The sequence below is a fragment of the Euleptes europaea genome, chromosome 3 (assembly GCF_029931775.1).
Source record: "Euleptes europaea isolate rEulEur1 chromosome 3, rEulEur1.hap1, whole genome shotgun sequence".
In the NCBI taxonomy this organism is placed as follows: domain Eukaryota; kingdom Metazoa; phylum Chordata; class Lepidosauria; order Squamata; family Sphaerodactylidae; genus Euleptes; species Euleptes europaea.
In genome coordinates this window covers 18,505,435-18,532,783 of record NC_079314.1, presented here as the reverse complement: position 1 = coordinate 18,532,783, position 27,349 = coordinate 18,505,435, and the positions used below count along the sequence as shown (strand labels likewise).

Here is a 27,349-nt window from a genome sequence, read left to right as displayed (position 1 = left end):
CTTGGGCTAGTCACAGCTCTCTCAGTCCCACCTACCTCACAGGGTGTCTGTTGGGGAGGGAAGGTGATGGTAAGCTGGTTTGATTCTCCCTTAAGTGGTAGAGAAAATCAGCTTATAAAAAACAACTCTTCTTCTTGAAGCTAAGCTGAATCGAATGGGCTTTGAAAGAGCACTTGCACTTTGCACATACGAGGTCCACCCATTCAACTTCTCTCCCCCCACACAGGTAAAATGAGGTAAAACTAATACAAAATCTACAACACTCTGTGGAACGTCTCAGGTTTGGGGGCAAGGGGAGTGGCTATGGGCAAAAGAGGGGCAAAGCTCAGGAGAGGTCGAGAGAGGGCTGCTGCCTGAATATTGCGCTGTTTCAGATGCTGCTTGGGTGCTTTCCAACCCTGGGTGGGACCCAGCAATCTTCAGGAGCAAGAACTCTCCCCTGTTCCTCCCCACAGCAGACTTTCTAACCCTTGGAAAGCTGGAAGCGGCGGGGGGGGGGGTAATTTTGCCCTTTCCTGCCCTCAGCTATGTGACCACTCCTGGGACTCCGCTTTCCCAGGATCAGAAAGGACTGTTTGGGGAGGGGAAAGCAGAGAGTTCTGCTGTCCTTGTGCCCACGGATTGCTGGACCCGACCCCTTAACTCTAGGAAGGCAAGTTTTTCCTTTTGCTTCTGAAAATTTTTACGGATTGAAATCGTGACTGGCAAATCTTAAGGGACAGCTTTCCAAACCACATTTCGTTTCTTTAAGCAAGAGACTTGTGTGTTATGAATTCGGATACAGATTCCCCCCACCCCATCTAGACAGCTTAAGTCAATATAATGCACAGCAGCCCCGGACTGACCACTACCGTTGCCAGCCTCTCGGCTCAAACTTTGCCCACACCCGGAGTGTGCCCACCTCCCAGACCCACTTCATCTCCCGGTGCCCAGTCTAAGAAGGGATAGTCATTTCACCCAAAACCTCGAAGTGGTGTTGGCAATATTTATAACCTCTTAGTTGCACATGGGGGGGGGGGCCTCTGTGCTATTTAGTTTAGCCTTACCCCTGCCCTTCCTCCAAAAAGCATGAGGCAACACAGGCATTCTCTCTTCCCATTTTTATCCTCACAACCACCCTTTGAAATAGGCTCGCCCACGAGACTATGGACTGGCCCCAGGTCATCCAGCACACATTTGTGACAGAGTGGAGAACAGGTGATCCAGGCCTCCTAGATCAACACTAACCGTCACACCACTGGGCTCTCGGTGTGTCAGCCTCCCGCCTTTCTCAAATAAACTTTTTATTTAAAAAAAAAAGCTTTATTTTTTAATTTTATTTTTTTGCTTTCTATAACAAAAATCCACAATCTCACTTTTAGTCACTAACAGCCGCTAGCTTACAAGAAGATCTATACCCTGGGAAGACAATGAACCGAACCACATCAGTACCAAGACAGATCCCACGAGAAAGCCCAGGAGTCTGTATTCCAGCGGGCACCAGCACCGCTTCGGGGGAGGGGCCAGGGCTGGCTTGGCAGATGAGCTGCGCTTACTCAGATGCTGCACCAGAAGGCCCTTCCGTGGGCATGATGCTTACAGGCGCCTGGGTTCCGCTTTCCAACAGGCTGTGCCACGAACCAGGAAGGCGCCCCCCCCCCCCCAAGGCTGCTTTGAGCCTGCAGCGCCGCTTCCGGCAGCTTGTGTCCTTTTTTCCGTCTACATGGAAGGAGCCTGTTGAGCAGGTGCCCCCGGGGTGGCTTGGCGAGGCAGAGTGTACATGGCACCGAGAAACTGGTCAGCGATGCGCCCGGCTTCCCTCAGTCCGCTGAGCAGGGCGCCGTGAACAGTCGCCGGGTAGTTGCGAATCGTGTGCTCTCCCGCAAAGAACAAGCGGGGAATTGGCTGGAAGAGAATAGAGAACAGGCCACGTTGGCGCACTCCTTTTATTTTTTCTTAAGAAGAACATGTATTTATTTAACATGTGACAAGAATTCTAGGACAAGAATTCTGAAAATACCCGTCTGACTCTACACTTCTGAAGAATTTTTTAAAAAACACCATGCAAGGGTTTTCACTGAAGAGGTAACTATTAGAAGGGATTTACAACAAGGGTTATGTGAAAATGAGCAAGAACTTGAAACGGGGGTGGGGGGGGAGGAAAAACAAAAAAGACATAAGCCAATGAAATACGAGGCCCAAAACCGGAGAAACAGGAAGTCAGAACAGGGCTACCTTGCCAAGACATATTGAACAGCATTAGCTGAATTACTGCTAACCTGAAGGAACCCTGCAGAGAAAGAAGAATTGGTTTTTATATGCCAACTTTCTCTACCACTTAAGGGAGAATCAAGCCAGTTTACAATCACCTCCCCTCCCCACAACAGACACCCTGTGAGGTGCGTGAGGCCTCTCATGTTCCTTTTTTGCTTCTTAACACCCCTCCCCAATGAAAAACACCTTTCTTAACGACTGCATCTATCCAAACCCCTCCAAGTCAGCTGAAAGGAAGATAGCAAGTTTGGTCCATGTGAAGAGAACCAGGTTTTGTTTTGTTTTCCTGTTTTCGCTTCCCCTCGGAAAGTCCCAGAGCCCCATAAAAAAGCTACTGATGAGGACAGAAGACAGCATGCACTGAAGGGGTTGCAGGAAGGAAGTCAGCAGAAACCGTTGCTTCCCTCCGAGAGGGAAGGCAGGGTGTAAATTAAGCCACGCATTACAGGGATGCCTGAAAACAACCTGAATGCTGTTAACTAGCTGGGAGATTCTCCGTGTGCTTGGGAGGAAATCATCCTGAGGGCATCATGTTGAGAGTGCTTCCTTGCTTCCCCCCCCCCCCCAAGCAGGTACCAGGAAATGGGTAGCATCCTTACCCAAACACCAACCCCCCGGATACCTCTTGAGATGTAGCGGGCTACCCTGCACACAGACTCATGGGGGTGGGTGTCAAAAGACTGCCTTTTCATTCTCATTTTGACATTCCCTGACCACCTTCAACAGGTAACGAGCCCTTGGGGGGGGGGGGAAGGTAGAGCAGGGTCTCTTGCACATATTGAACAGCATTAGCTGAAATACTGCTAACATGCAGGAAACCTGCAGAGAAAGAAGAGTTGGTTTTTATATGCCGACTTGCTCTACCACTTAAGGGAGAATCAAGCCAGTTTACAATCACCTTCCCTTCCCCTCCCCACAACAGACTCCCTGTGAGGTGGGTGGGGCTGAGAGAGCTCTAAGAGAACTGTGACTGGCCCAAGGTCACCCAGCTGGCTTCATGTGTAGGAGTGGGGAAACCAACCCAGTTCACCAGATTAGCATCCGCTGCTCTTGTGTAGGAGTGGGGAATCAAACCCAGTTCTCCAGATTACAGTCCACTGTTCTTAACCGCTACACCATGCTGGCTCTCTGGGGAGAAATTAGGAGACCCAGCTGCTGGGAGACAACCACAGAGGGCCATTTCACAAGATACCAATGAGTAAAAGACAAAAGAGCAGCTTCCTCTTGCAGCAGTTTGAAATTTCATTGGGAAACAAAGGCTGTACCTATTAAAAGGAACCAATCAAGTGCCAGAGGCAATCAAGGTTCTAAATGGCTGCTTCTTTGGGACCACTTGAATGCGGTCTGCCAGTTCTCACCTGGGGAGCTCCCGGAATGGCTGGTCCCGGAGTAATCGGCTGAGCCATCAGGTCGTAATCGTTTCCTGAAGATCCAGCTGCGACATAGGAATAGGACCCTCGGGCCCAAGGGTCGGCCCGCCAGCGAGACACCACCGTCTCCTTGGGCTGAGAACAAACACAAGTGTCAGCCGAAGCAGGAGCATTTCACTCAGCCCTGGAAGAGTGGGGCAAGTGAAGATTCATCAAGCCCCCAGCACAGGGCATATGTGCGCTCACATGAACACAAATGCATGGAGCACACTTTTCACACAGGCCAAGAAGAAAAACTACCAGGACATGACAGCGAATGAGAGCTTTCTCTCCTTCAGAGAGAACCTGTCTTGTACATTTTAAGTCCACACTTCCTCAGGGCACCATATGTGATTGATTCTCCATTGCACAATTTTATCGTGACAACAACTCTGGGAGGTAGGTTAAGGCTGAGAGAATAATCAGCCCATGGTCACCTAGTGAGCGGCCAGGGAGGAGTGGGAATTTGAACCCAGATCAGTACTCTGGTACTCGATCACTGCACCACACTAGCTCAGGAAAAAAAAAAGTATTAAGGGCTCAAAACAGTACCTGGGGGACAGCGCTGCTGCCAAAAATGCCTTTGAGAATAGCAAGGCAGCGCCCAACGATGACATCGTCGCTGATGTTTTCCATGATTCCGGCTGCTTCACCAGCCACCAAGGCCAGCAGAATTGGCGCTGTGGTGAAAGGAAGGAGAGGTTCAGTCCGGTTCCCGGAGGCAGCAAACGCTACACGATAAAGGTTCATTTCCATCTTGTGCTTCTTGTCTTTGGCGACCAGCTTAAAAACAACTGATTTTCTGAATGACTGTAACACTGAAGGTTCTTGCACGGGAGAGGAAGAGGCAAAGATGGCGCAGGGTAAGAGTTGGCCCCTTGCCTGTTTTCACTGACTCACAGCAAGTAGTATAGTGACAGAGCCACTGAGATCTGGGGATGGGGGTGGTGGAGAGAATCTAGCTGCATTTCCTGATTGAATATGTTTCATTTCTGGTCACATCTGATCAAAAATCCCTCCTACATTTTGCACTAGGAACATACTGCCACCATCATCCTGTTCAACCATAGCGTACATGGTATCCCTGGAAAGAAGCGGCATAGCGTGTGGGCATGTGTGTCAAGTCTGCTAGCCTTACTTCCAGCTATGCACATTCAGCCCAAAGCTGGCATCAAGCATACATGCAGAGACTCCATCCACAATGCCAGGCAATCCCACTATCTACCTGGGTTGTGTACACAGGGCTACCTCAGCTGGCAAACACAGCTACCCAGCACGCCCTCTTGCATGGCATGTGGTCAATGCAGCGAGCCTTTCTATGTGCAGTGCTTCAACAGTGGCACCAACCCAACCCCAACCCCCGGGTGCTTGTCTCTACACTGCTGCAATTTCCTTGGGCTCCCTGAGGAACCAGTGCAGCACTGACAAAAGCCCACCTAACTCTGCTCTCCAATCATCCTGGCAAGGCAGGCAGACAGTCAGCTGCTGGGGAACACAGTCAGACCACCTGCCCTGTGCAGTGATACCAGCAAAGCAGAAGCTGCCACTGAGGCTCTAAGCATCCCTGTCCATGCAGAAATCAAAAGCCTGCCTCTGGCATCACATGAAGGACTGTTAACGTGGCCACAGCCTGCCAGTTCCTCTCCTTTGAGGTCTAGGCAACTAGAGGACGCCCGCTGTGTTTCCTGTGCTCCCGCTCGTTGCTGCTTCCAACAGCTCCAAGGGGACCCCCACAATATATACATGTCCTAACATACAAAAGGATGTACTGTATTCTACCCCAATGTGGAGTTTGATCTCCGTTTTTAAAAGCGCTAAACTATGAACTTGCTGTGAAGCAGCAACCAACACCTGCTAAGGAAGCAACCAGTAATACTACTTCAGCTCCACTTGGAAAACAAAACAAAGACCAGACTAATGTGGCTCAACACAGTTACCTTTGTAGAGATTCCAGAACAGGAAAAGCTCCCCTCTGCTGGCCGTTGTGCTGCCAACATGACCGAACAAATTAACGCTCGGGTCCCAAAACACACGATCAAAACAGAGCACAACCTAGAAAACAAGGGGATGTGTTAGGAAGCCCATTTCACATTCTGGCAAAGGCTATCGAGAGTTAGCTTGTGTGTGTGTCGGGGGTGTGTCCAAGTTCAAATCCAATGCCTACTGAGGCTCCCAGTGGCCCATCAGGACAAGTGGAGATGTCAATACTCACTGACAGCGCAACCCCTAAACTGACAGCGCAACCCCTAAACAGGGTGTTCCCCCCGCCTTCTTAAATCAACTGAAATCAGTGTGAGCTCCCAAATGTTCCATCACCAGAGGCAGGGTTGGATAAGCACCCTCAACCACTTCTAGGAATCAGCCAGACAGCTCTGTGCAGAGGCAACGGCGGCAAGGAAGACGGCCCTAGCCCCAATGCTGCTCTAGAAGAGCCCCAAGGATGAGGCTCCAACACGTGTTTCATCAAATTATTCTCAAGCCTCCCTCCAGTTGTGCTCCAGCCGAACACATCATTCAATTGCCCCCAGCTCCTCAGCGCCCTGACTTGAACAGCCCAAGTTAGCCTGATTTTGTCAGATCTCAGAAGCGAAGCAAGGTCGGTCCTGGTTAGTACTTGGATGGGAGAGCACCAAGGAAGACCAGGCTATGGTAAATCACCTCTGTTCGTCCCTTGCCTTGAAAGCCCTATGGGGTCTCCCCATAAGTTGATTTAATGGCAAACAACAACAACAACAACAAAACTCCTTGGTAAGCTAAGGTGTTGAATAAGTTCCAGAACCAAGGAGTTTGAGCAGGAGCGCTCATGTCTGCTGAGTTTCCCCCTGAATTTCAAACAGCAACCAAGGAACGCCAGTCACGCCAGTGAGAAAACTCCCCAAACGGCTCTCAGTAAACCATCTCTTTTCCCTCTGTAACAGGCAAAGGGCCAAAGGTATTCTATTCATCCCTCCACCTCACCCTACCACTGTACGCTCTACGTTACCTTGTTAAGGTTCCCAAATCCCATCCTCTGCACAGCAGATGTCTTCCACTCGGGAAGAGGAGGAACAAACTGTACTGCAGGAGGCTGCTGCTTCAGCACCCCCAAGGGAAGGGTACACAGGACGGCGTCGCATTTATAAATAAAGGTCTGGCTAGTGGAGCGAGTGTTGACAGCTATCACTTCACATCCTGGCAAGTGGAAGAAGGAGAAAGGAAAAGGGAAAGATTCATGTAAGCCAATAACTAGAGAGAGATATGGTAAATTCAGAGGGGTGGAAGAACAGCTGCACAAAATACAACCTCCTCTTTCAGTTCCTCTCCTTTGAATATTAGGGGGATTCAGGAACATGATCATCTTGCACAGGACAGGGAGCTCCTCCTTCTGGCCTAACCTCTCCCTCTGCAAAATGGTAGATCGCCCCAGTCCCATGATCCTCGCTATCAGCCTTCCCAGGGCAATAACTTGATTCTTATCTCCAGTAGCTTCATAAACAGGGTGCACCACACTCTTGTCCTTCTAAAACAGTTGTGGGGCCCACTTCACAGATCTCCCTTTACTGGCTCCCACCATTCCACACAAGCTTGTCCCACTTCACACCTAACGCATGAAGCTGTCCATCACGGTCAATCTCGTCTACTCAGACTGGCAGCAGCTCTCCAGGGTCTCAGGGAGAGGTCTTTCCCATCCCCAATAACTAATCCTTTTAACTGGAGGTGCTGGGGATCGAACCTGGGCCCTTCTGCATGCCAAGCAGATGCTCTACTACTGAGCCACAGCCCCTCCCCTTCTTCAGACCAGACTCCCTCTCCCTCACCCAATTATTTAAAGCCCTTCCCCTCTACATCCTCCTAAAGGCATATGACTGGTAACACTTTTAGCCCACCACAGATCCACATCTTCCCCCGCAAATATCTTTCTGTGTCGCAGATTCCAAACAAGTAAGTCTTTGCCAGGGGCAGGGCATTCCCTACAGAAGTGTTTAGTTTGCACTGCAGCCAGAGATTAACTGCAAGCTAAGCTTACCCGAAGCGGTGTAGCGAACCTGTCTAACTGCCGTGTTTAGCTTAATGTCTAACCCTTCGGCTAGAGCCACCGGCACGCAGGAATAGCCGTTCCTCACAGTCAGATGACTGCCGGTGAATTCAAAATCGTCATCCTAAAAATGAAAAAAAGGAAGAGAAATGTGAAAATGCCATTGTGTATTTGCAAGTCAGCCGGTGGCGATGACAACAACTGCTTATATGAAAAGAAGGTGCCTGTACAGGAATAGGGGACCATCTACAATGGCAGACGGCCTTTAGCCGATGAGTACACAACTTTCAGGCAGCGATGGATGACAGGGGCTCAGGGGAGCACAACCCACATATCTCGCCCTACCAGGCAACCTGAGAGCCACAAGAGAAAGGAGGAAGGCAGGAGGCGGAAGTTGTACATCCACCACAGAATCTCATCTGCTGGAGCTTATAACAGTGCAGCAGATACCAGCCGAGTGCACGTGGGTACACTTCTGAACACCATTTTTATTTTTTAGTGTTTCGGTTTATAACCCGCCAAAGCCGGGCTCAGGGCAACCAGCAACAATTTTCTTTCAAGACCTTTATTGGCTCACAATACAATAAGTGATCCATACAAATGATGAATAGCTATAGGAAAACAAGGAATATTGGACACCATCAATCATTAACCTTATCTGTTTTTGATTACTGAACTTAAAAAAACAGCTACTTTTTCAGTTATGTCGGTTGACAAGTCATTGAGAAGACAATAAACTTTCAGGGCCTCCAAGTGTCCTGACATATTAGTTAAAATAGGATCGAGGAGATTGTGACGAATAACATCAAACTGAGGACAATAAAGAAGGATATGGGAAACAGACTAAATTGAATTTGTTGCGGGGACATAGCCTCGCCGAATGACTGGTTTGGTTATATCGTCCAAAAGTAACAGCTGAAGGGAGAGGATTGCACCTAGCAAGTGCACATGCTCTACGCATTTGCGGGGCATGTAGGGCAGACAAATAAGGAGCCAGTCGACCGGTAGTTAGGGGGATTTCAAAACTCAAAGGGGAGCAAATTTTTTTGGCAAGGCTATCAAGGGTTTGTAATTCAATGTCCAGAATTCTACGTTTAACCATTTGATATGCACTTAGGAAGGCAAGTGTAAACAGAGAATCAATGGAAAGACCCATTAGATTTATTTTACCCATTATACTAATGTACCAGTTAGAGATGTTGAATTCGGACAGCATATGGTGTAAAAGCCAGCAACAATACATATCATACCATGCAACACAAATATAATAAAACCATTATAACTTTAAAATTATTAAAAACCCTCATTCTTAAATTCCAAAATTACTTAATAGTTAAAACAGTCTACAGAGCCATTTTCAACCTGCAGAGAGATGGGGAGCCTGGATTACACTTCAGAACAATTACCAGGAGCCTGTATACATTTTAATCGATGTTTTTTATATTAAATGTTGTGACCTGCTCTGAGCCTGGCTCTTCTTCCAAGGTTTTATTCCACTGCCCATTTGGAGACTGACAGAGATCTCATGCTTGTATGTACTTAAGTTTTTGTTTGACTGTTTTAACAGAATCGTTCTGTTTGTATGGTTAGCTTTAGTTGAGTTGCTGAACAACCACAAACGACTTGAGAACAGGTCTTGAGAACAGGTCTCCAGTGAAAGGTGCAGGTAAAGAAGGGTGCAAAATACAAAATTCAGCTTCTCCTGGAACACAAATTCCAAGACAAAATTCTGACTCTGCTCAGAGAACAAAATACACACAGCCTCAACCAAGAATTGTTGTACATCATCATTCCATACTGAGAAATTCAGACTGACCCCTTTAAAACTTCTGTCCAAATGGGAGAGAAGAGGAAAAACAGAATAGTTACCTGGTCCCAGTGCTTCAGAGACAGGGTAGAGAGCGGTGTGGCATTGGCAAACTCTAGATTCGCAAAATGCCAGTCAAGAATCTGTCTGTCTCTTGAGGATAAGTAAACATCACTGTGAAGGTTAAAAGGAGACACACATGCACAGTTATGGGGATACTAAGAACGTTAGATTCTTATCGTATGCTGAACCCTTTGGATTCACAGCCCTTTTTTACAACAGTTCATTCACTGTTCACCACAGTACCTTGGCTTCTGAGGCCAGCTCAACTATTCTGCCAGACTCTGCACCATCTGCCAGTTACCCTGTGGCTGCAGAGATGAGGAAAACACTCCCTAATTCTGCCCACCTCCTTCCTCATCACTGCACTGCCAAATTCCATCTTGGCTGTAGCTCCATCCAATTCACCTGTTCCTTATCCTCTTAAATACCCATCTCCCACTCCACCTCTCTCCCCATTTGTTTGTCTCGTTCCTTTCAACGTAATTATTACTGTTCAGGTACTATCAGAGATACTGGTGATGCATGATCAGAAGTGCAATCAAGAAGACCAAAAGGTCAGAGCGCTTGTCTACAAAGAAAGGTTTAAAGGTTGGGTGGGGGGTTCAGTTTTGACTTAAGGGCAGATGTGATAAAATTATGCATGGGGCAGAGAAAATTAGGAAAGAGAAAAGATTTCAAGATCATCTAAAGAAGCCGATGGGCTGCAGATTTAGGACAGACAAAAGAAAGTACTTGTTCATACAATACACAATTATCTCTGGAACTCAAGGCCATGAGATATAATGACAGCCATCAGGATTAGGTGGTTTTAAAAGGAGATTAGACAAATTCATGAACTGTGTCCATCAGTAGCTACTAGCCATGACAGCTAAATGAAGAATCCACATTCAGTATACCTCTGAATACCAATTGTTGCAGGGGCCTTGATGCTTTAAATGCTTCTGAATTAGAACTTATTTGCTGCAGATGCAACTGAGCCAAGTAATACGAGCGCATGGAAAAGAAACATACACAGCCAATTTTTTTGTTTGTTTGTTTTTGAGGTTTCCACTGAAGATCTTTGCACTGCATGTCAGAAGTGAATTCTCTGACACTGGGGATGTTTCAAAGAAACTGCCATTTCTGTGCCACCCACCTTGTTTCAACTACAATGCTGCAGACAGCTTGTGAATGCACTGGGGAGTGCCAGTGGTCCTCAGACCACAGCTGGAGAATTCCAGGAGGGGCCGTGGCTCAGTGGTCAGAGTACAAAATACTGACCTTAATGGGCCAAGGGTCTGATTCAATATAAGGCAGTTTCATGTTCAACCACTAACTTACTGTTTCAACACCCAACTGTAAGCACAAAAAGGAAGGGGATATCCAAACCCCAAACTCCCTTTTGCCGGCATTTATGCTCACATGGAGCTTTCTCCATTTTTACCTAGGAGGATTGGCTTCTAGCTCCTGAAGCTTCTCTTCCAGCTTCCCTTGTGTTTCTGCCAACTCGTCATACTCCTGGTAAGAGAGGACACAGGCGCATGAATACAGAGGGAAATGCTGAAGAAATCTCTATGAAGCACATGGAACATGAAGCAGAACTTTTGTACACAATGGCATCTCCTAATCTGCTACATTCTTGAATACACTGCACTGCAGAGTCTTTGAAATCTTGCACACTGGCAATCCTGCAGGTAGAAATGGAGATGCCAAATTCCAGAATTCAATACAGTAGTGCTAAGAGGCTGCAGTGGCCGACAGGACCTCTAGCTGTACTGTTCTGCTTAAGCAACAGCTGGAAATGAAAGCAAATGTTATATAGGCCTATCTTCACACTACTTCATACCTTGCAAAGAGCAGTCAGATCCCTATGTTTACTCTTCACAAGGAATTCTGCAGTAATATCACGAGGTGGTTTGACTTCAGATGCTTCCTTGTATTGCTGATGGAGTTCTTTTATCTTCTCTTTTAAATTCACCATCTAAGGGTGGGGGGAAAGGAAAAATCACTAGTGGAAGGAGGGAAGAGAAGCAATCCTTACTTCAGGAGATTCAGGGGTAACCTGCGAACAGCTTCTTCAGAACGCTGGAGCTTGTCACCCAATCTCACATGTGGAAATTAACAGAGGCTATGGCAAAGAACATCTTTTATAATCCACTCTAGCAGCCCTTAAATAAAGGGCTGTCAGGAACTGCTTGCCATGGGGGAGTGTAAAGTTTAATCTGAAAGAAGGCGGCTGTGCACACCTCAAGACAGAATAAAGTCTGACCTTATTGAGGAGATCTTTAAGTTCCTCTTGAGTTTTCACTATCTTCTTCCAGTGTTCAATCTGTTCATCTTTCACATGCTTCTCCTGTAATCTAAGACAGACAATGAAAAATCACCACCATTCTCTAGCAAAAAGGTTTGTGGTACCAAGTGAGGATGACCTAGGCAGGGTCATTTTAGATTTAACATTCAGACAGATTCTTCTCAAAAAGGAAGAGCAGTCAAGAATTTCATGGGGGTGGGGAGAGCACTACCTACTAATGTACAAAAATTATGTCCCACGTATGCCTGTAACTATACACATAATTAAATTATCTGTTGGATGCTTGGTATTCTATCTTAGCAATGGGGATGAAGGCAGATGGGTAAACAGAATATGAGAGAGAATACAGGTTTAGTCAGTGTTTAAAAGGGGAAAATTGAGAACTGGCCAGTTAGCAAACTATCAATATGAAGAAACATTTCAGCAAAAAGCAAAAACTTGGTGGATATTTCTGACAGAAATTAACTCAGGGTTCCTCATCATTGCTCCATATTGGCAGGGGAAAGCATCTTTAGGCAACACACTTCGGCAGCTGAACACAAGAAGGGAGGGGGCAGAATCTTCCCTCAGGTGCCAAGACCTTCCTTTGCTTATTGTCACTTTGTCTTTCAACCTGCTTGGAGCAAAGGACGGGCAGACTTGAGAATGTGATCAAGAAGAGGAAAGACCCTCATACTGGTTACCTCTGCCTTAGCAAGGCAGCGGGAGGAAGGAATCCACAGATCAGAGCATATCAGGGAAAGAGGTTGTGGCTCTGCTTGCTAGCAGCTCATCTGATATGTGGATGTGAAGAGGCTTGATCTCCTACATCCTGCGACTGTACGATTTTTCACATACAACAGCAGCATTTTGGATGGCTTCCCAAACCCAAGACTTACAAATATCAAAGAAATTAAACTAGAAGCTTTAATAAAACAATGCCAGTTTTAAATATGCTTTTGCTCCGTCCATGCTTATGCTGCAGGGTGAGGTGATTCTAAGCCAGCTCTGAATGTTTAATCAGAAGGCAGGATAAAAACCTAATGCTAAATTCTACCTCAGATGCAACTGTCAGAAGGGAAGGAAAGCAAGACTTTTAAAACCACGCTGGCCAGATCGATTCTGAGCAACTATCTGCACAAAATGTTTCTTTCACACCTTTTTGAAGTGGAATGAACTCTAAACATAATCACTTGTTCAACCTGCTGTGATTCCTCAAAGCGTACGCTGAACATTCTTATGCTGAAGGGAATTCTCTTGAATGCACAGCACAGAGGGACTAGAGGCTAGAGAGAGGTGTCAGCCTTCAAATCCAAGCTAAGCACATTTTGAAACAAAAACTACTCCATTTATTGGAGGAAAAGAGCCTTGGCTACTTACGTGAAGGCTTCTTCTGCTCAGAGGGACGAAGGGCATCTTCAAAATGGGTGTTTCCTTTTCCTCTTAGCTTGGGAGGCAGGATTTAATATTTAAATTTTTTCTTTGACTTCAGAGGGTAAACGCCCCCTAGAGCCAGTTAAAAAACTTTCCAAGCCTTATAGAAGTGACTGAGAAAAATCTTGCAACAATTAGTTAACAGTAAACTGAGAACAGTTATCAGTAATAACATGGAAAAAACTTGGAGAAGAGTAATCAGTAAAGAGACTACTATATTAAGACATAACTGATAACATTAACTATGGAATGAACAGATACTAAGGTTAGAACGGACGTCTGGGAGGGCAAGATGCCCTTCGTCCCTCTGAGCAGAAGAAGCCTTCACGGTAAGTAGCCAAGGCTCTTTCTCGGCTCAGAGGGACAAAGGGCATCTTCAAAATGGGACATACAAGAGCAGTCCCCACCCAGGGTGGGTCAGACGTCCTTTAATATGCTTTGCAACACTCGTCTACCGAATGCTGCGTCTGCTGAAGAAAATAGATTTAATTTGTAGTGTCGAACGAAAGTCGACACCGACTACCATGTGGCTGCTTTACAAATTTCATCTATGGGAGCCTGTCTGTCGAAGGCGGTAGAAGTGGCCGCACTCCTGACCAAGTGTGCAGTTATGCCCCCTGGTACTGGTAATTTGCTTTCCATGTAAGCTGTTTTAATGCACAGGGAGATTGTGCGGCTGATCGATGCCCTTGACATGGGTTTTCCTAATCTTGGTTGTGAGATGTTAATGAACAGGGCTTCTGATGTTCTGATACTCTCTGTTCTGTATATGTAAATGTGAATGGCCCTCCTTACGTCTAGTGAGTGCCAAGTCTTCTCCTTCGGTGTCTTTGGATTGGGGCAGAATGAAGGCAGGACTATGTCCTGCTCTCTGTGGAATTTTGTATTACACTTAGGTAAAAAGGAGTGATCATGTCTGAGGACTACCTTGTCCTTGTGAAAGGTGATAAGACCTGGGCAGACCGATAAGGCTCCTATTTCAGATACTCTACGCGCTGATGTTATTGCAGTCAAAAATAACACTTTCATCCTAAGCCATTTGAACCCAACTTCGGGGGGGGGGGGTTCAAAAGGAGGTTTGGTGAGTGCGGTTAGGACTGTGTGTAGGCTCCAGGTAGGGAACCTGTGTCTTACCGGTGGGTTGATAATGTTTAACCCTCTAAAGAATAATTTGATGTGAGGGTGATTGGATAACTTGTAACCTGCCACCCTTGGAACGATGGTGGCTACAGAAGCTAGTTGTCTGTGCAATGTAGATGTGGCTAAACCCAACCTTTGACCCTCCTGCAAGAAGGATAATATACCCAGTGTAGTCGGTTTGAGTGGGTTAAAACCTTTACGCCTGCACCACCTAGTAAAGGCCCTCCAAGTTGAATTATAGATTCTTTGGGTGGAAGGTTTGCGTGCGGCTTGTATAGTATTAACTATTTCCTCGCTGTAACCTAAGTTGTAGAGTCTCCTCCGTTCAATGCCCATACGGTCATTTTGTACCATCCTGGATTGGGATGGCATACGGGTCCCTGTAACAGTAGGTCCTGTCTGTCTGGAATCCTCCAGAAGTTGTTGTGAGACATTTGTACTAGTGTCGGGAACCAGGGTCTTCTGGGCCAATAGGGGGCTACGAAAATCACGTGTGCCTTCAATGTTTTTATTCTCCTCAGTACTCTTGGTATGAGAGGTAGAGGAGGGAAGGCATATAGCATCCCCTTGGGCCATGGAGCCGTTAGAGCATCCGTCTGTTCCGCCCCTTGTTGTGCAAACCTGGAATAGTACCGAGGTAGTTGGTGGTTCAGATTGGAGGCAAATAGGTCTATTGCTGGTGTTCCGAATCGTTGTGTGATGGTCTGGAATATGTCTGGGTGGAGGGACCACTCTGCTTCGCTGATGGTCTCCCTGCTGAGCCAATCTGCTTGGACATTCGTGATTCCCTGAATGTGTTCTGCTTGAAGAGAGGCTAGGTTGGACTCTGCCCAGTTTAGTATTTTCAGAGCCTCGTGTAGGGTTGATGATCGTGACCCTCCCTGTTTGTTTAAATGTGCCTTTGCGGCCACATTGTCTGTTCTTATTAGAATGTCTTTCCCTCAAATCAGTGTTGTGAAACTTTGGAGAGCTCTGAATATTGCTCTTATTTCTAGTGCGTTTATGTGTAATTTTTGTTCCTGGTGAGTCCAACTGCCTTGCGCTATGTGTTCGTGAAGAGTTGCTCCCCACCCAGTTGTGCATGCGTCTGTGTAAATTTGTTCTGGTATTGGGAGGATAAATCTGAGACCTTTTGAGAGATTGTCCCTTTGTGACCACCACAGTAGGCTGTGTTTGACTTCTTTGGGAAGTAGAGTGTTTAGGTCTCGCTTCCTTTGAATGTCCCTCTGATAGGGTCTGAGAAACCACTGTAGGGGTCTCGAGTGTAGACGAGCCCATTGTATGGTGGGGATGCAAGCTACCATGTGTCCCTGCAATTTGGCAAGAAACATGAGTTTGGATTGATGTGAATTGTATGCTTTCTTGGCCAGCGAAGAAATAAGGTTGACCTTCTCCTCCGTCAGGAATAGTTTGTTGTGCTGTGTGTCTATGACTACTCCTAGATGTTGTAGGTGTTGTGAAGGGCTTAACTTGCTCTTTTCGTAATTCACTATGAAGCCGTGTTTTGTCAGTTTGTCTAGTACTTGTCTTGTGTGTTGTAGACTTTGTTGTATAGAGTCTGCACATACCAGGATGTCGTCTAAGTATGGATGAATGCGTATGCCCTCTTTGCGCAGGTCTGCCACCAACGTAACTAGTACTTTGGTGAATACCCTTGGGGCAGATGTTAACCCGAAGGGGAGGGCCCTGAATTGGTAGTGCGTCCCCTGATAGAGGAACCTCAGGAAGCGTCGATGTTGTGGGTATATGAGTATATGCATGTAGGCTTCTGTGAGGTCTATGGACGTTAAGAAGTCCATTGGTCTCAATGCCTCTGAGACTGACTTCAGTGTCTCCATTCTGAAGCGCTTCAGTGGGATAAATCTGTTCAGAAACTTCAGATCTAATATGGCTCGCCAACCGCCATCTCTTTTGGGAACGGTGAAGAATACTGAATAGATTCCCAATGAGCGTTCCGATAGAGGCACTATCTCTATCGCTTTGATATCTATTAGGTGTTGTATTGCCTCTGAGGTTCTTTGCAATTTGTCCTTGTTCTTGGGGGTTGGGGATGTCAATAGTCTGTTTACAGGTATGTGAGAGAACTCTATTTGATATCCCTGCGCTATTATGTTTTGTACCCACAAGTCTACATGAGGGGTTGACCATTGTGGGAGAAAATGACTGAGCCTGCCCCCTACAGGCTGAAGATCGGCGTCACTGTTTTGATTGTTGGCCGGATTTGTTCCCTTTATCACCTTGGAATGAGGAGAACTTTGAATTCCTATTAAATCTACCTCCTCTCCGAAAGGAATGACGGTTCTGGCGCCATTGGTTATTTTGACCCCATTGGTTTCTACGCTGGTCGGGTCTAAATTTATGTAGGGTATGGTAGGAACGAAAGGAGGAGGGATTGGAGGAGGTCTTAAAATCTTTGTGAAGAGACTTGGGCAATGCTTGCTTTTTATCCTTAGTCTCCACTAAAATGGTATCCAATTTCTCTCCAAATAAGCGTTTGCCCTGATAAGGGTAGCCCATTAAAACTGATTTTGACCTGTGTTCTACCTGCCAGGGGTGGAGCCATAAGGCCCTTCTAGCCGCTGCTGAAGTAGCTAGAGCTCTAGCCGCATAAGCCATGGAGTCTGGGGTAGAATCGGCCAGGAAAGACACAGCCCTTAGGATTCTAGAGACACCTTCACAGGCCTGTCTTTCTTCCTGTGGAATAATTTGAGTTAACTTTCTGGCCCATATAATTGCTGCTCTCGAGACCAGAGCGGATGTAATTGAGGCCTTGATAGCCAAGGCGGAAGCCTCATGTGATTTTTTGCAGGCCAGCTCTGCCTTTCGATCTGCAGGATCTCTGATTAAGGCCTGGCCTTCTTCTGTGACTGTGTCTGAGGTGTGCAGTGTAGTTACTGGTGTCTCCACCGGGGGTACCCTGAGCATCTCAGAAGTGGCCTGATCTAAATTGTAAAATTTCTTTGATGTTATTGGGAACTGTTTGGAAGCCATTGGCTTGTCCCATTCTGACTTTATGAGAGAAATAAAATAATCCGGTACAGGTATCACTTTGTCTGGAATGTCATGCATATGAAAGAATTCTTTCATCCCCTTTTTTGTTTGAGTGACTGAGGAGTCAGTGTCATCCGAAAGATCAAGTGCTGCTAGAGTTTTAGAAAGCAGTAGAGGAAATTCCTCTGCATTGAACACTCTAGATTGTTTAGGCTGTTCAATTATGTCTTCCCCATCCGAACTGAACTCGCCCTCCTCTCTTTCAGCTTTCTCGTCAGCTGAAGATATTGATTCATCTCCCTCCTCCCCTTGCATAATTTGCTGCCCTGAGGAGTCTTTAAGGGCCGCCTTTGTGGGCCATCTACCGTCCCCAAGGTAAGGATAGCCAGTATTAGCTTGCTTTGGGCGCGCTCCCAAGGACTCATAGTCCTGCAAAGCCTGGGTTTGCCTGGCTGAAGAGGGGGGTGGATATATTGGCGGAGGAGGGGTTTGGACTGCTCTCAAGCCTTCAGTGAAGGCGTCCTTAATGAGAGCCGAGAGCTCCGCTCGAAGAAAGGCTAACCCGCCATCTTGGGAGGGGGGGGGGGAATCCTACCAGAAGTTGATGTCTCCGTCGACGCTTCACGTCCTTGAGAGAAAGGCGAACCGCCAGAGGACGGAGCGTTAATAGGCAAAGGCGAGCCGCCAGGCTGCTGGATCTCACTTTGCATTTGCTGAGGAGGAGCGGCAAGAGCCGCTGTATCCCCCGCGGCACTAACCGTAGCGGGAGTCCATCCGCTTCTTTTTGGCGCGCCTGCAAGTCGGGCGGCGTCTATGAGGCGTTTAGCGCGCTTGCCGCCAGCCGAGACGACCCTCTTGCGCTTGCCGCCGCCTCCGCCGCTTGTGCCATTTTTCTTTTTAGATTTAACCCTCGAGTCAATAGATTGACTGGTGGAGGGTATGTTAGGATCCGGCACGGCCTTTAGTAGGCTAGGATCTAAATCGGCTGACGCTATATAGTCGTCTTCTTGCCGATCCGCCATCTTGTTTTGGCGGGAAGGAGCTCCCTGAACAATTTTGCCCTTTGTCTACTAAGGATAGATAAGGGAAGACAGATAAGGGAAATATATATAAGAAAAATAGCAATACAGGTAAGAAATGTAGAAATAGGATAGAGTAGTTAAGAAAGGCAAGGATAAAAGATTCGTTTTCCTTGAAGCTGAGAGCTGCGAAAGGCTGCTCTCCCGATAAGGCAGGAAATAGAACTGGCTCTAGGGGGCGTTTACCCTCTGAAGTCAAAGAAAAAATTTAAATATTAAATCCTGCCTCCCGAGCTAAGAGGAAAAGGAAACACCCATTTTGAAGATGCCCTTTGTCCCTCTGAGCCGAGAATGAAGTTTAATTTCTAGAGCCCTGATGGAAACGGTTGGCTTGATCAGTAACATTTAATCCCACTTACTGTATGACAACTTCCAGAGCCTGACCCAGGGAGACCGGCTTGTTATTGAGGATGTTGAAATCTAGCTGGTGGCTCAGGTACGAGGTAGCTTCCAGTAAACGATTGAACTCTTGCTCCACCATTTCATCTTTCTCCTTTGGCACCTGCAGGTAAGATCCTTGGTTAAAAATGCATAATACAGCACAAACTGGCCCCTCAAGTTGAGGAAGCTCTTTCTGCTCATGCAACAGTGAGATACTGGTTACACAATGACACAGGTAAGGCTGATGGATGATGAAGAAAAAGAGCTGGTTTTTATATCCTGCTTTTTCTCAACCTTTAAGGAGTCTCAAACCGGCTTACAAACGCCTTCCCTTCATCTCCCACAACAGACACCATGTGAGATAGGTGGAGCTGAGAGAGTTCAGCAAGAACTGTGACTGGCCCAAGGTCAGCCAGCAGGCTTCAAGTGGAGGAGTGGGGAAACAAACCTGGTTCACCAGATTAGAGTCCGCTACTCATGTGGAGTGGGGAACCAAACCCGGTTCTCCGGATTAGAGTCCGTCGCTCTTATCCACTACACCTCGCTGGCTCTCTGGATGACTTGGCTACACACTACCCAGTTAGCACCATGCCTGGGTGAAGATGTGAACTCAAGTCTCCGGGACCCGTCCAATTCCAACACACCATCTGCTACATCCCACTGTGCGTGTGTACCATCAAGTCACAGCTGACTTATGGCAACCCCATAGGGTTTTCAAGGCAAGAGACTTTCAGAGGTGGTTTGCCACTGCCTGCCTCTGCATGGGCTGGGAGAGTTCTGAGAGAACTGTGACTGGCTCAAGGTCACCCAGCAGGCTTCATGTGGAGGAGTGGGGAATCAAACCTGGTTCTCCAGATTTGGAGTCCGCTGCTCTTAATCACTACACTGCTAGCTTATTTTAAATTGCATTAGTGGCAATCCAAGCACCGAGACATAAAATACAGCTGCAGCCGATGTTGGAAATACTTAGTCACACCCTGGAAATGGAGGGAGCAGATGCATGGTTTGGGTCATGACATGTCAAGAATGCTGAAGGGAGTAGCAGCTAGTGAAGACAGCTGGGAAGCTGCTTACATTCTAGAAAGACTGGGTTCCCATGTTGCCACAACAGACTTGACTGTACATTTTCTTTAGTGCTTGAACAGCATTAGTATGTCTGAAAATGTGTGGCAAAAAAGCCCCTGGGGATCACGGCTGGTCAAGCCAGTTAGAGCCAGTATGGTGTAGTGGTTAAGAGCGGTGGTTTGAAGCAGTAGACTGATCTGGAGAATCAGGTTCGATTCCCCACTCCTCCACGAGGGGCGGATGCTAATCTGGTGTACTGGGTTGGCTTCCCCACTCCTCCACATGAAGCCAGCTGGGTGACCAGAGTTCTATTAAGAGCTCTCTCAGCCCCACCTATCTCACAGGGTGTCTGTTGTGGGGAGGAGAAGGGAAGGTGATTGTGAGCCACTTTGATTCTGCCTTAAGTGGTGGAGAAAGTCAGCATATAAAAACCAACTCTTCTTCTTCTGTGCCACATATGCCCTTGAAGCAGCGCTCAGGGGTTTACTGCATTTACAGACACCCAGTGGTACAGAAAGAACACATTCAAGCAGAATGGAAAGACCTGTATTTTGTTCTTAACATGAGAACCAGCCGCAATGAGCAGGCTGCCATCATAACGCTTACCATGAACATTCAGTGCTTCATAGCCCTGACAACAGCCCTATAAGTAAGGTTGGTATGGTTAACCCCCTTAACTGCCCATGGGAAGCCAAGGCTGAAGAAGAGTTGGTGGTAGAGGTGATAGTTGAGCATTAGGGGTGTACACCGGGAGAAAATTCAGTCTTTTTCAGATTTGGGTACATTAGACTCGGCGGGTTCGGCAGCTCTGTAAAAATTTAAAGAGCTTTAAGCAGCCCTTTCGCTGGAGCTGAAAAAAGGCAATTCTTTTTGGCTTTTTTTGAATAATAAGTTTTTTTGGCTCCGTTGAATTGGTGCCTTTTTTCGGTTCAGCATATCCAAATGCACACCCCCACTGAACATCATGGATCACAACTTATTTTCTTAGCTACTACAGTCTAACAGACTCACTGATTCCCATGAAAGCAATATAATCACCCTGAACAATGATAGGGAGAATACCGTATTTATTCGAAAGGAACACGACCCTGAATGTAAAACGACCCCCTTAAATACACACAAATTATTATTGAACATAACTACCTTGTATGCAAGTGCAACATGACTTCCCACCTTTATGGATCACCTTGTGAAAAAACCTAGACTTGCATTTGAGTAAATACTGTATTTATTCCCCATATGCACAGAACACCACACTTACTTTGTAAGTATTTGGCTAAACAACATGAATGTCCTCTTCTTAAGTACAGTAGTTCAGCAACAGACTATCTTTCCTCAAAGTAACAGGTCATTTTCCTTCAAACTATTTTTCTTACAAGTCACCAAGAACTTTTTAGACTTACTGCTTGTCCATTTGCTTCATAAAGTGGGCATTTTTGCTTTATCTTGGCTAATTCCATATTGACTTGCTTGCTCACCACGGCCATTGGGTTTCCACCTGCAGAGGAATTGCACAGAGAAAAAATGAATATAAGATTTCCATTTCCAGAAGGAAACAAAGGAATTGAATCCTTGAGTTACTCTACCGAACCACTATAGAAGCAAAGCATGTTGCCTTTAAGGAAAGAACTAGATAAGCTTAAAACAAATAATTTAAGCCTTTGAAGTATACAGCGACTGAAGCTCATTTCCAATAAGATGAAGATCCACCTGAAGGATCTAATCAAACATCCATCAGACTCCAGGATCCTGTTTCGACCAACAGTCAGCTATTTCTGGGAAACTTTCAAGCAGCGCATGAATGCAACATCAGCCTCTTTTTTTCCTCTCTAACTGGCATTGAAAGATATCCCACCTCTGAACTTGGAGGTTCCATTTAGCTAGCACAGCTGTTGAGGTATCTTTACATTCTTACTTTTTTATCCCACCCTTTAATTGAAAAGACTCAGGAATGGATCAGAAGGGTGAGACTTGACAGTCGGACTGCCCTCGTTGCTTGGAAGAAGTACCATGCTGAGGAATGGTAAAAAGGGGATTCAATAGGCAACTGAAGGACTGAGAAGGAATAGAAGCATCAAGATTTACCTGCTCTAGCCACTGGAAATCTATGGTCTGACACTTGAACATAATACTGTAGAAGTATGAGATTTGTCCCTGCTTAAAGTTTTGTAAGTGTACAGTATATTGATTTTTTAATTTAAAAAAAAGAAATGTAACAAACTATAAATATCTGAACACAGACTTGTTTAAGTTTAGACTCACCAAGTCCTGTTACCACCATGGCTCCTAGATCTGCAACATAATTTCCTTTGCGAAATGTGGCTACTCTGCCTCCTACACGATCCTTTAAAAATGAAAATACTACAGGTTAGATTTAGAGGTTCAGGACTTTCACTGAGGCTGTATATTATTAATTTACTTGTTTAAATAGATTTTTATCCTGCCCTATCCCAACTGAGGTTGTGCTTAGGACGGCTTACATCCTTATTATCATCCAAGTCAATTCAATTAAAATACATCACAATAAAAATTAAAAATAAATAAGCAACCATTTAAAACCTATAATATCACGAAAAATAAACAGTTTATTTTATCTCAGCCCATCATCTGAAAAACTAAGCAAGAAGTGTTCAGGACAAATGCTTAAAAATAATTCCTCAAGAAGAGTCTACAGGCAAGTTTTAATTTTAAGCATACTATGAAACAAAAGAAAAGGATGAAGGGGACTCGCAAAAAAAAGTAGAATTATCTTGTTCATGCAGCACCTAAAGTTGCACAAATCAAATAACCCAAAACAATATTTACCAAATGACAATACTCATTTTTCGAACAACACAACCAGGAAAGTCATCAGAGAAAAAGTTCATTAAAACGCCAGTCAGCTATTTCAAACTGTACAGACCTATCTGAAAGGGGGGAGGGGTCTGTGAAACAAGCCAGGTTTTTAATCTGGCAATGATAAATAATTAGTGAGGGGCCCTGATGCACCCACAGTGGACACTGTCCCACAAAATGGGTTTCTCCTGAGGAAAATGCCTGGCCCATGCCCTAGAAGCCTTCACCTCCAGAAAACAATCACAGGACACAGATCTGTCACCAGCACCGTTCAAAAGACACAGGGAAGTACTATCAGAGCAACTACTATACAAAGCAAAATAAATAAGTAAATAAAGCAGGTGATTGCCAAGAGAATCATGGTCCTCCCCTTATTCAACCCGGTTTTTGTACTGATGTTGCACATGCGAACTGGCAGCTGTGCAGGACTATTTATGACTAAATACAGACATGCGTAAGGTGAGCAGGAGAGTTTGCAGGCCTAGGCTGTAACTTTAGCGACAGACCATCTCAGGCACTTACCCTTGCTTCTAGGAGTGTGACATCCATGCCGAAACTCTGCAGTTGGCGAGCTGCTGCCAAGCCAGACACTCCAGAACCTATGATGATCACCTTGCCGGTCTTCTTAGCTAAAAATGCAGTTGCACAAACACTAGTATAAAGGTTTGAGTTTATACCAACTGGGGCTTGATAAAAGACCAAGAACAGACCAAACTGGAGCTGTGCTCCGCTTTCCAAGCTGGTGGTAGTTTTTAAGCTTATAAAATTATTACATGAAGATTATTGGTTACTGATGGAAAGCTAGCATTATTTTAAGCAACTCGAATGAGCAGATTCCTACACTATATTTCCAGGAACACCAATCTGCAACAAGGAAGGAACCCTGTCGATTCTGAAATCCAGACTGACAAGCAGTTTCAGACAGGGCTTCCAGAAATGATGGCCCTTCTGGACGAATGTAAGAGGTGTTTGGTTTCTATGTAAGACAGCTAGCAACACCACCAACAGGTGGAGACTTTTTTTTGTTTCATCTGGCATTCCAATGATCCCTCCTTCCCACCCAATGTTTTAACTGCTGTCTTTGTGTTTTTTACACATGTATTTCAGTTTTGCCTTTAACTAAAAGAGTTGGTTTTTATATGTAGACTTTCTCTACCACTTAAGGGAGAATCAAACCATCTTACAATCACCTTCCCTTCCTCTCCCCCACAACAGACACCCTGGGAGGTGGGTGGGGCTGAGAGAGTGTGACTAGCCCACGGCCACCCAGCTGGCTTCATGTGTAGGAGTGGGGAAACAAATCCAGTCCACCAGATTAGCCTCCTCTGCTTATGTGGAGGAATGGGGAATCAAACCCAGTTCTCCAGATCTGAGTCCACCACTCCAAACCACTGCTCTTAACCACTACATCATGCTGGCTCTCCTAGTAGTATGATACCTTTTTATAATAATATAATAAAAATAGCACTTGGAGATAAACACTCGGACACACAAAGTGCACAACGATATCTTCCCAACCAATTGTTAGCTAGCTGTGGGAGACAACTGTGCAGCATCCACTGTCATGAACATGTGGGTGAATCTTTAGGCTGGGCCTATTAACAACAGACTGCAAGGCGCTAGAAAGAAATTTTGGATGTGAGCTGCCCTGAGCCCTATGCTGATAGGGAAAGGGCGGGTTAAAAAATCTAATGAAATTATATAAATATATTATATAAAAATACAGTGTTCTGTTTAATTATTAGCCCCCTTGGTGGTGCTAATAGGGCAGAAAGGCAGGATATTTTGATAATTAATTAATAAACCAACTAGGAACTCAAAGCACAGGTCAGACCTGCCAGACCTCATCCATCCCTAGTAAGTTTCTGCACACAATTCCAAGGGAGGGGCTGTCGTACAGGAGGCAAGCTGGACAGGGCAGACTACAGTAGCAGAACCCTTAGCTTTTATACCCCAATTTAATTAAGACTTAAATCACATGGGTGAAAGCCACACGCCAGCACGAGAGTAACACATGGCAATGCTAGCCCGACACTGAACAAATACACAGAAGTTGTCACTGTAGCTTCCTTCAGGCCTTTACTCGAGTATCAAGCCATTGCTTGAAAGATGGAGGGGATTACACACTTTGGCACAAATAAAATATTTTTGAACATCGGCACTCCTTACTCGGTAGAGGCTTGATTCTTTTGTAGATTCCAAAGTTGATCAAGCCATGCCGCTCCAAATAGCTATGCACTCGGTGAACTAGCACAGTGTCACCTATAAAGCCAAAAGGTAAAAACATCTTAGTGTGCGCATGCTCTGTAAAACTAGCAGCCATATCGGTTGCATTCAGATGTCGCCTATTTATTCATGATGATTACAAGCCTGGTTCATCCTTACACTCGCACACACACACCATTTCTGGACTCAGAACTGAAAATGATGACTGCCTGGTTTAAAAGACCACACTTTTTTGTGATGTCCATATTGGGATGATTTTACCCTAGCAGTTTGTTTCTTGTCTACAAACATTCTAAGCCAAGATTAAGCCATCCTCTGCAATCTTAGTTTGTAGGCAAAACATAAACTACAATTTATTAAAGAGGCTCAAATTCAGACATTGCAATGAAGTCTGGCTTCTTTCAAAAATGCTCAAGCCCAAGGATAAGCCAAGCTCATTCTTGTCACTCACTCTTTCTCACACACCCAATGGAGTTAGTTCGTAAGGCCCACATGCAGCCATATTGTTCTTAATATTCATTTTAATGGACAGAAGCCAATCTCTGAAGAATTTATGCTTTTGCCCAAATCCATATTAACTTTGCAGTAACAGGTTATCCTCCAACACACACACACACATTAATCACACATTGATCATTTATGCAGGTTTTTATTTTCTACTGTGGTTAACTTAATTTTATCTCAGAAAATGTGTATGAAAGATTCATGAGACCTGCCAGCATGTATAAAGTGCTTTCACAGCAAGTTCTTCCCAGCACAGGACAGCTGGAAAGCCATTGTTTCTGAACATTTATAGCCAGCAGTTAGTTACAAGAGTCTTCCCCCTCTTCCCCAGCACCTACCCCATTCAGGGAAAAAGAGGATGTGGGACAAAAATTCAATGTACTGCACAGAACATCAGAATTTGTTATGTTTTAAGCCAGGCAGAATTTCTTATGCTATGCATAGAACATCAGAATTTGTAAGTGCATACATCTGGGTGCTTAATATCTTCATTAGAGAACTGGCCTTCTGTATGCTGTTTTAGGGTTAGGGTTCTTTGGCTTTTTGTAATTCGCTGCCTTGTTGCTGTTTTAAACAGTTTAATGCAAGCTGCCTGGCAGCTCAATCCTACCAGAGGGGGGGGGGGCAGAATGTCCTTAGGAGCCGGTGTGACCTCTGTGCTGGCGTTAGTGCCACTTGCGCGGGCTAAAGTCGCACTAACTCTGACATAGGGGTACACATGCTGGCTTTAGGAAGCCGCACAGCAGCGCGAGCTTCGGGAGCTGGCGCAGCCTCACCGGCAGCGTTTTCTTGATGCAGGGGCTCGCACCGGTGTCAAAGGAGTTGTTCCGAGGTGCAGAGCTGACATTAGTCAGCTCCCCAAGCCCTTTCAGCCTGGCAACACATCTTTTTGCAGGCACCGAGTTACACCTGCAAAAAGGCAGGGGTAGCCCCATGGAACCCTATGGAGAGTTCCATAGGGTTTTCCTGAAAATGGCATTTTTGACTTGCTGTGCTCAACAGCAAGCCACTCAGGAGGCGGTGTGGCTGTGCTGTCCCCAGGCCCAGGGTAGGTACCCAACCCCGCCATTAGGACTGCGCTCTAAAACGTTTGGAAGGCAGGGCACGCACTATGGTAAAAAATGGTCTACTGCTCTCCAATACAACTCTCCCCTCTCAGGAATGCAAGGAAGATCTTAAGAATGCAAGCACAGGAACATCAACTTACTATTATACGGTGCTTCCAACTGCTGTAGCGTTGCCTCAAATGTCAACTGAATCTTTGGGTTGTCCAACCAAAGCTGCAACTGCATTTAAGTGACATGACAAAGGAGTTTACCACTGTAAACGCTGTAAACGAACAGGCATTACTAAAGACTTTTAATGGACACATCCCCAAAGTTTTGCATTTTTTTTTATGCTTATAAAATAGTAAGTTTAAAAGCCTCATATTAGAACAACGGCTCCTAGCAATGATTTGGTGACAAGAGATCTGAAGAAGGGCCCCAACTTCAGGTGGAGTGAGTGGTGATGCAAACTCCTGAAAGTGATGGTTACCAGGCTTTCCAATCCTGAAACACAGATTGGAAAGATCAAGTAGGTAGTACTGCAAGCAGAACACCATGTACGCAGGTATCCTGGAGGATGTCACGTAAGCTACACTGTGCCATACTTTGCAGTTACTCAGTTACCAGTGGCACCCTTGCAGTACAAGAGCATCATTTCCCTGTTACCGAAGGTAACATTTGTTTGGTTACTTATGATACTTTATTTGAGCCAACACCACAATTTGGAAAAATCACACACTTTATAAGGAGGCCTTCACTGTTAGAGAATGTGACGTATTTCAGACCCCCACCAAAACTGGATGAAATGCAGGGTGCCATTTCTAGACACTGA

At 45.7% G+C, this 27,349-nt stretch overlaps 1 protein-coding gene across 1 annotated transcript in view; it reads right to left on the bottom strand.

Annotated features, from left to right (window-relative positions):
• Nucleotides 1-1,688: 1,688 nt before the first annotated feature.
• The window catches only part of KDM1A (lysine demethylase 1A), a 44,963-nt gene continuing 19,302 nt past the window's right edge, over nt 1,689-27,349 (bottom strand). Inside the window, exons 5-20 of the mRNA XM_056846906.1 lie at nt 26,679-26,757; nt 24,911-25,003; nt 23,264-23,370; nt 22,169-22,250; nt 21,310-21,404; nt 18,820-18,962; nt 11,796-11,886; nt 11,373-11,507; nt 10,971-11,044; nt 9,547-9,658; nt 7,669-7,801; nt 6,646-6,833; nt 5,600-5,714; nt 4,215-4,342; nt 3,612-3,758; nt 1,689-1,884 (exon numbers count right to left, since the gene is read on the bottom strand). Coding sequence (XP_056702884.1) covers nt 1,699-1,884; nt 3,612-3,758; nt 4,215-4,342; nt 5,600-5,714; nt 6,646-6,833; nt 7,669-7,801; nt 9,547-9,658; nt 10,971-11,044; nt 11,373-11,507; nt 11,796-11,886; nt 18,820-18,962; nt 21,310-21,404; nt 22,169-22,250; nt 23,264-23,370; nt 24,911-25,003; nt 26,679-26,757 — 1,908 coding nt within the window. The 3' untranslated portion in view covers nt 1,689-1,698. The remainder of the gene's footprint in view (nt 1,885-3,611; nt 3,759-4,214; nt 4,343-5,599; nt 5,715-6,645; nt 6,834-7,668; nt 7,802-9,546; nt 9,659-10,970; nt 11,045-11,372; nt 11,508-11,795; nt 11,887-18,819; nt 18,963-21,309; nt 21,405-22,168; nt 22,251-23,263; nt 23,371-24,910; nt 25,004-26,678; nt 26,758-27,349) is intronic.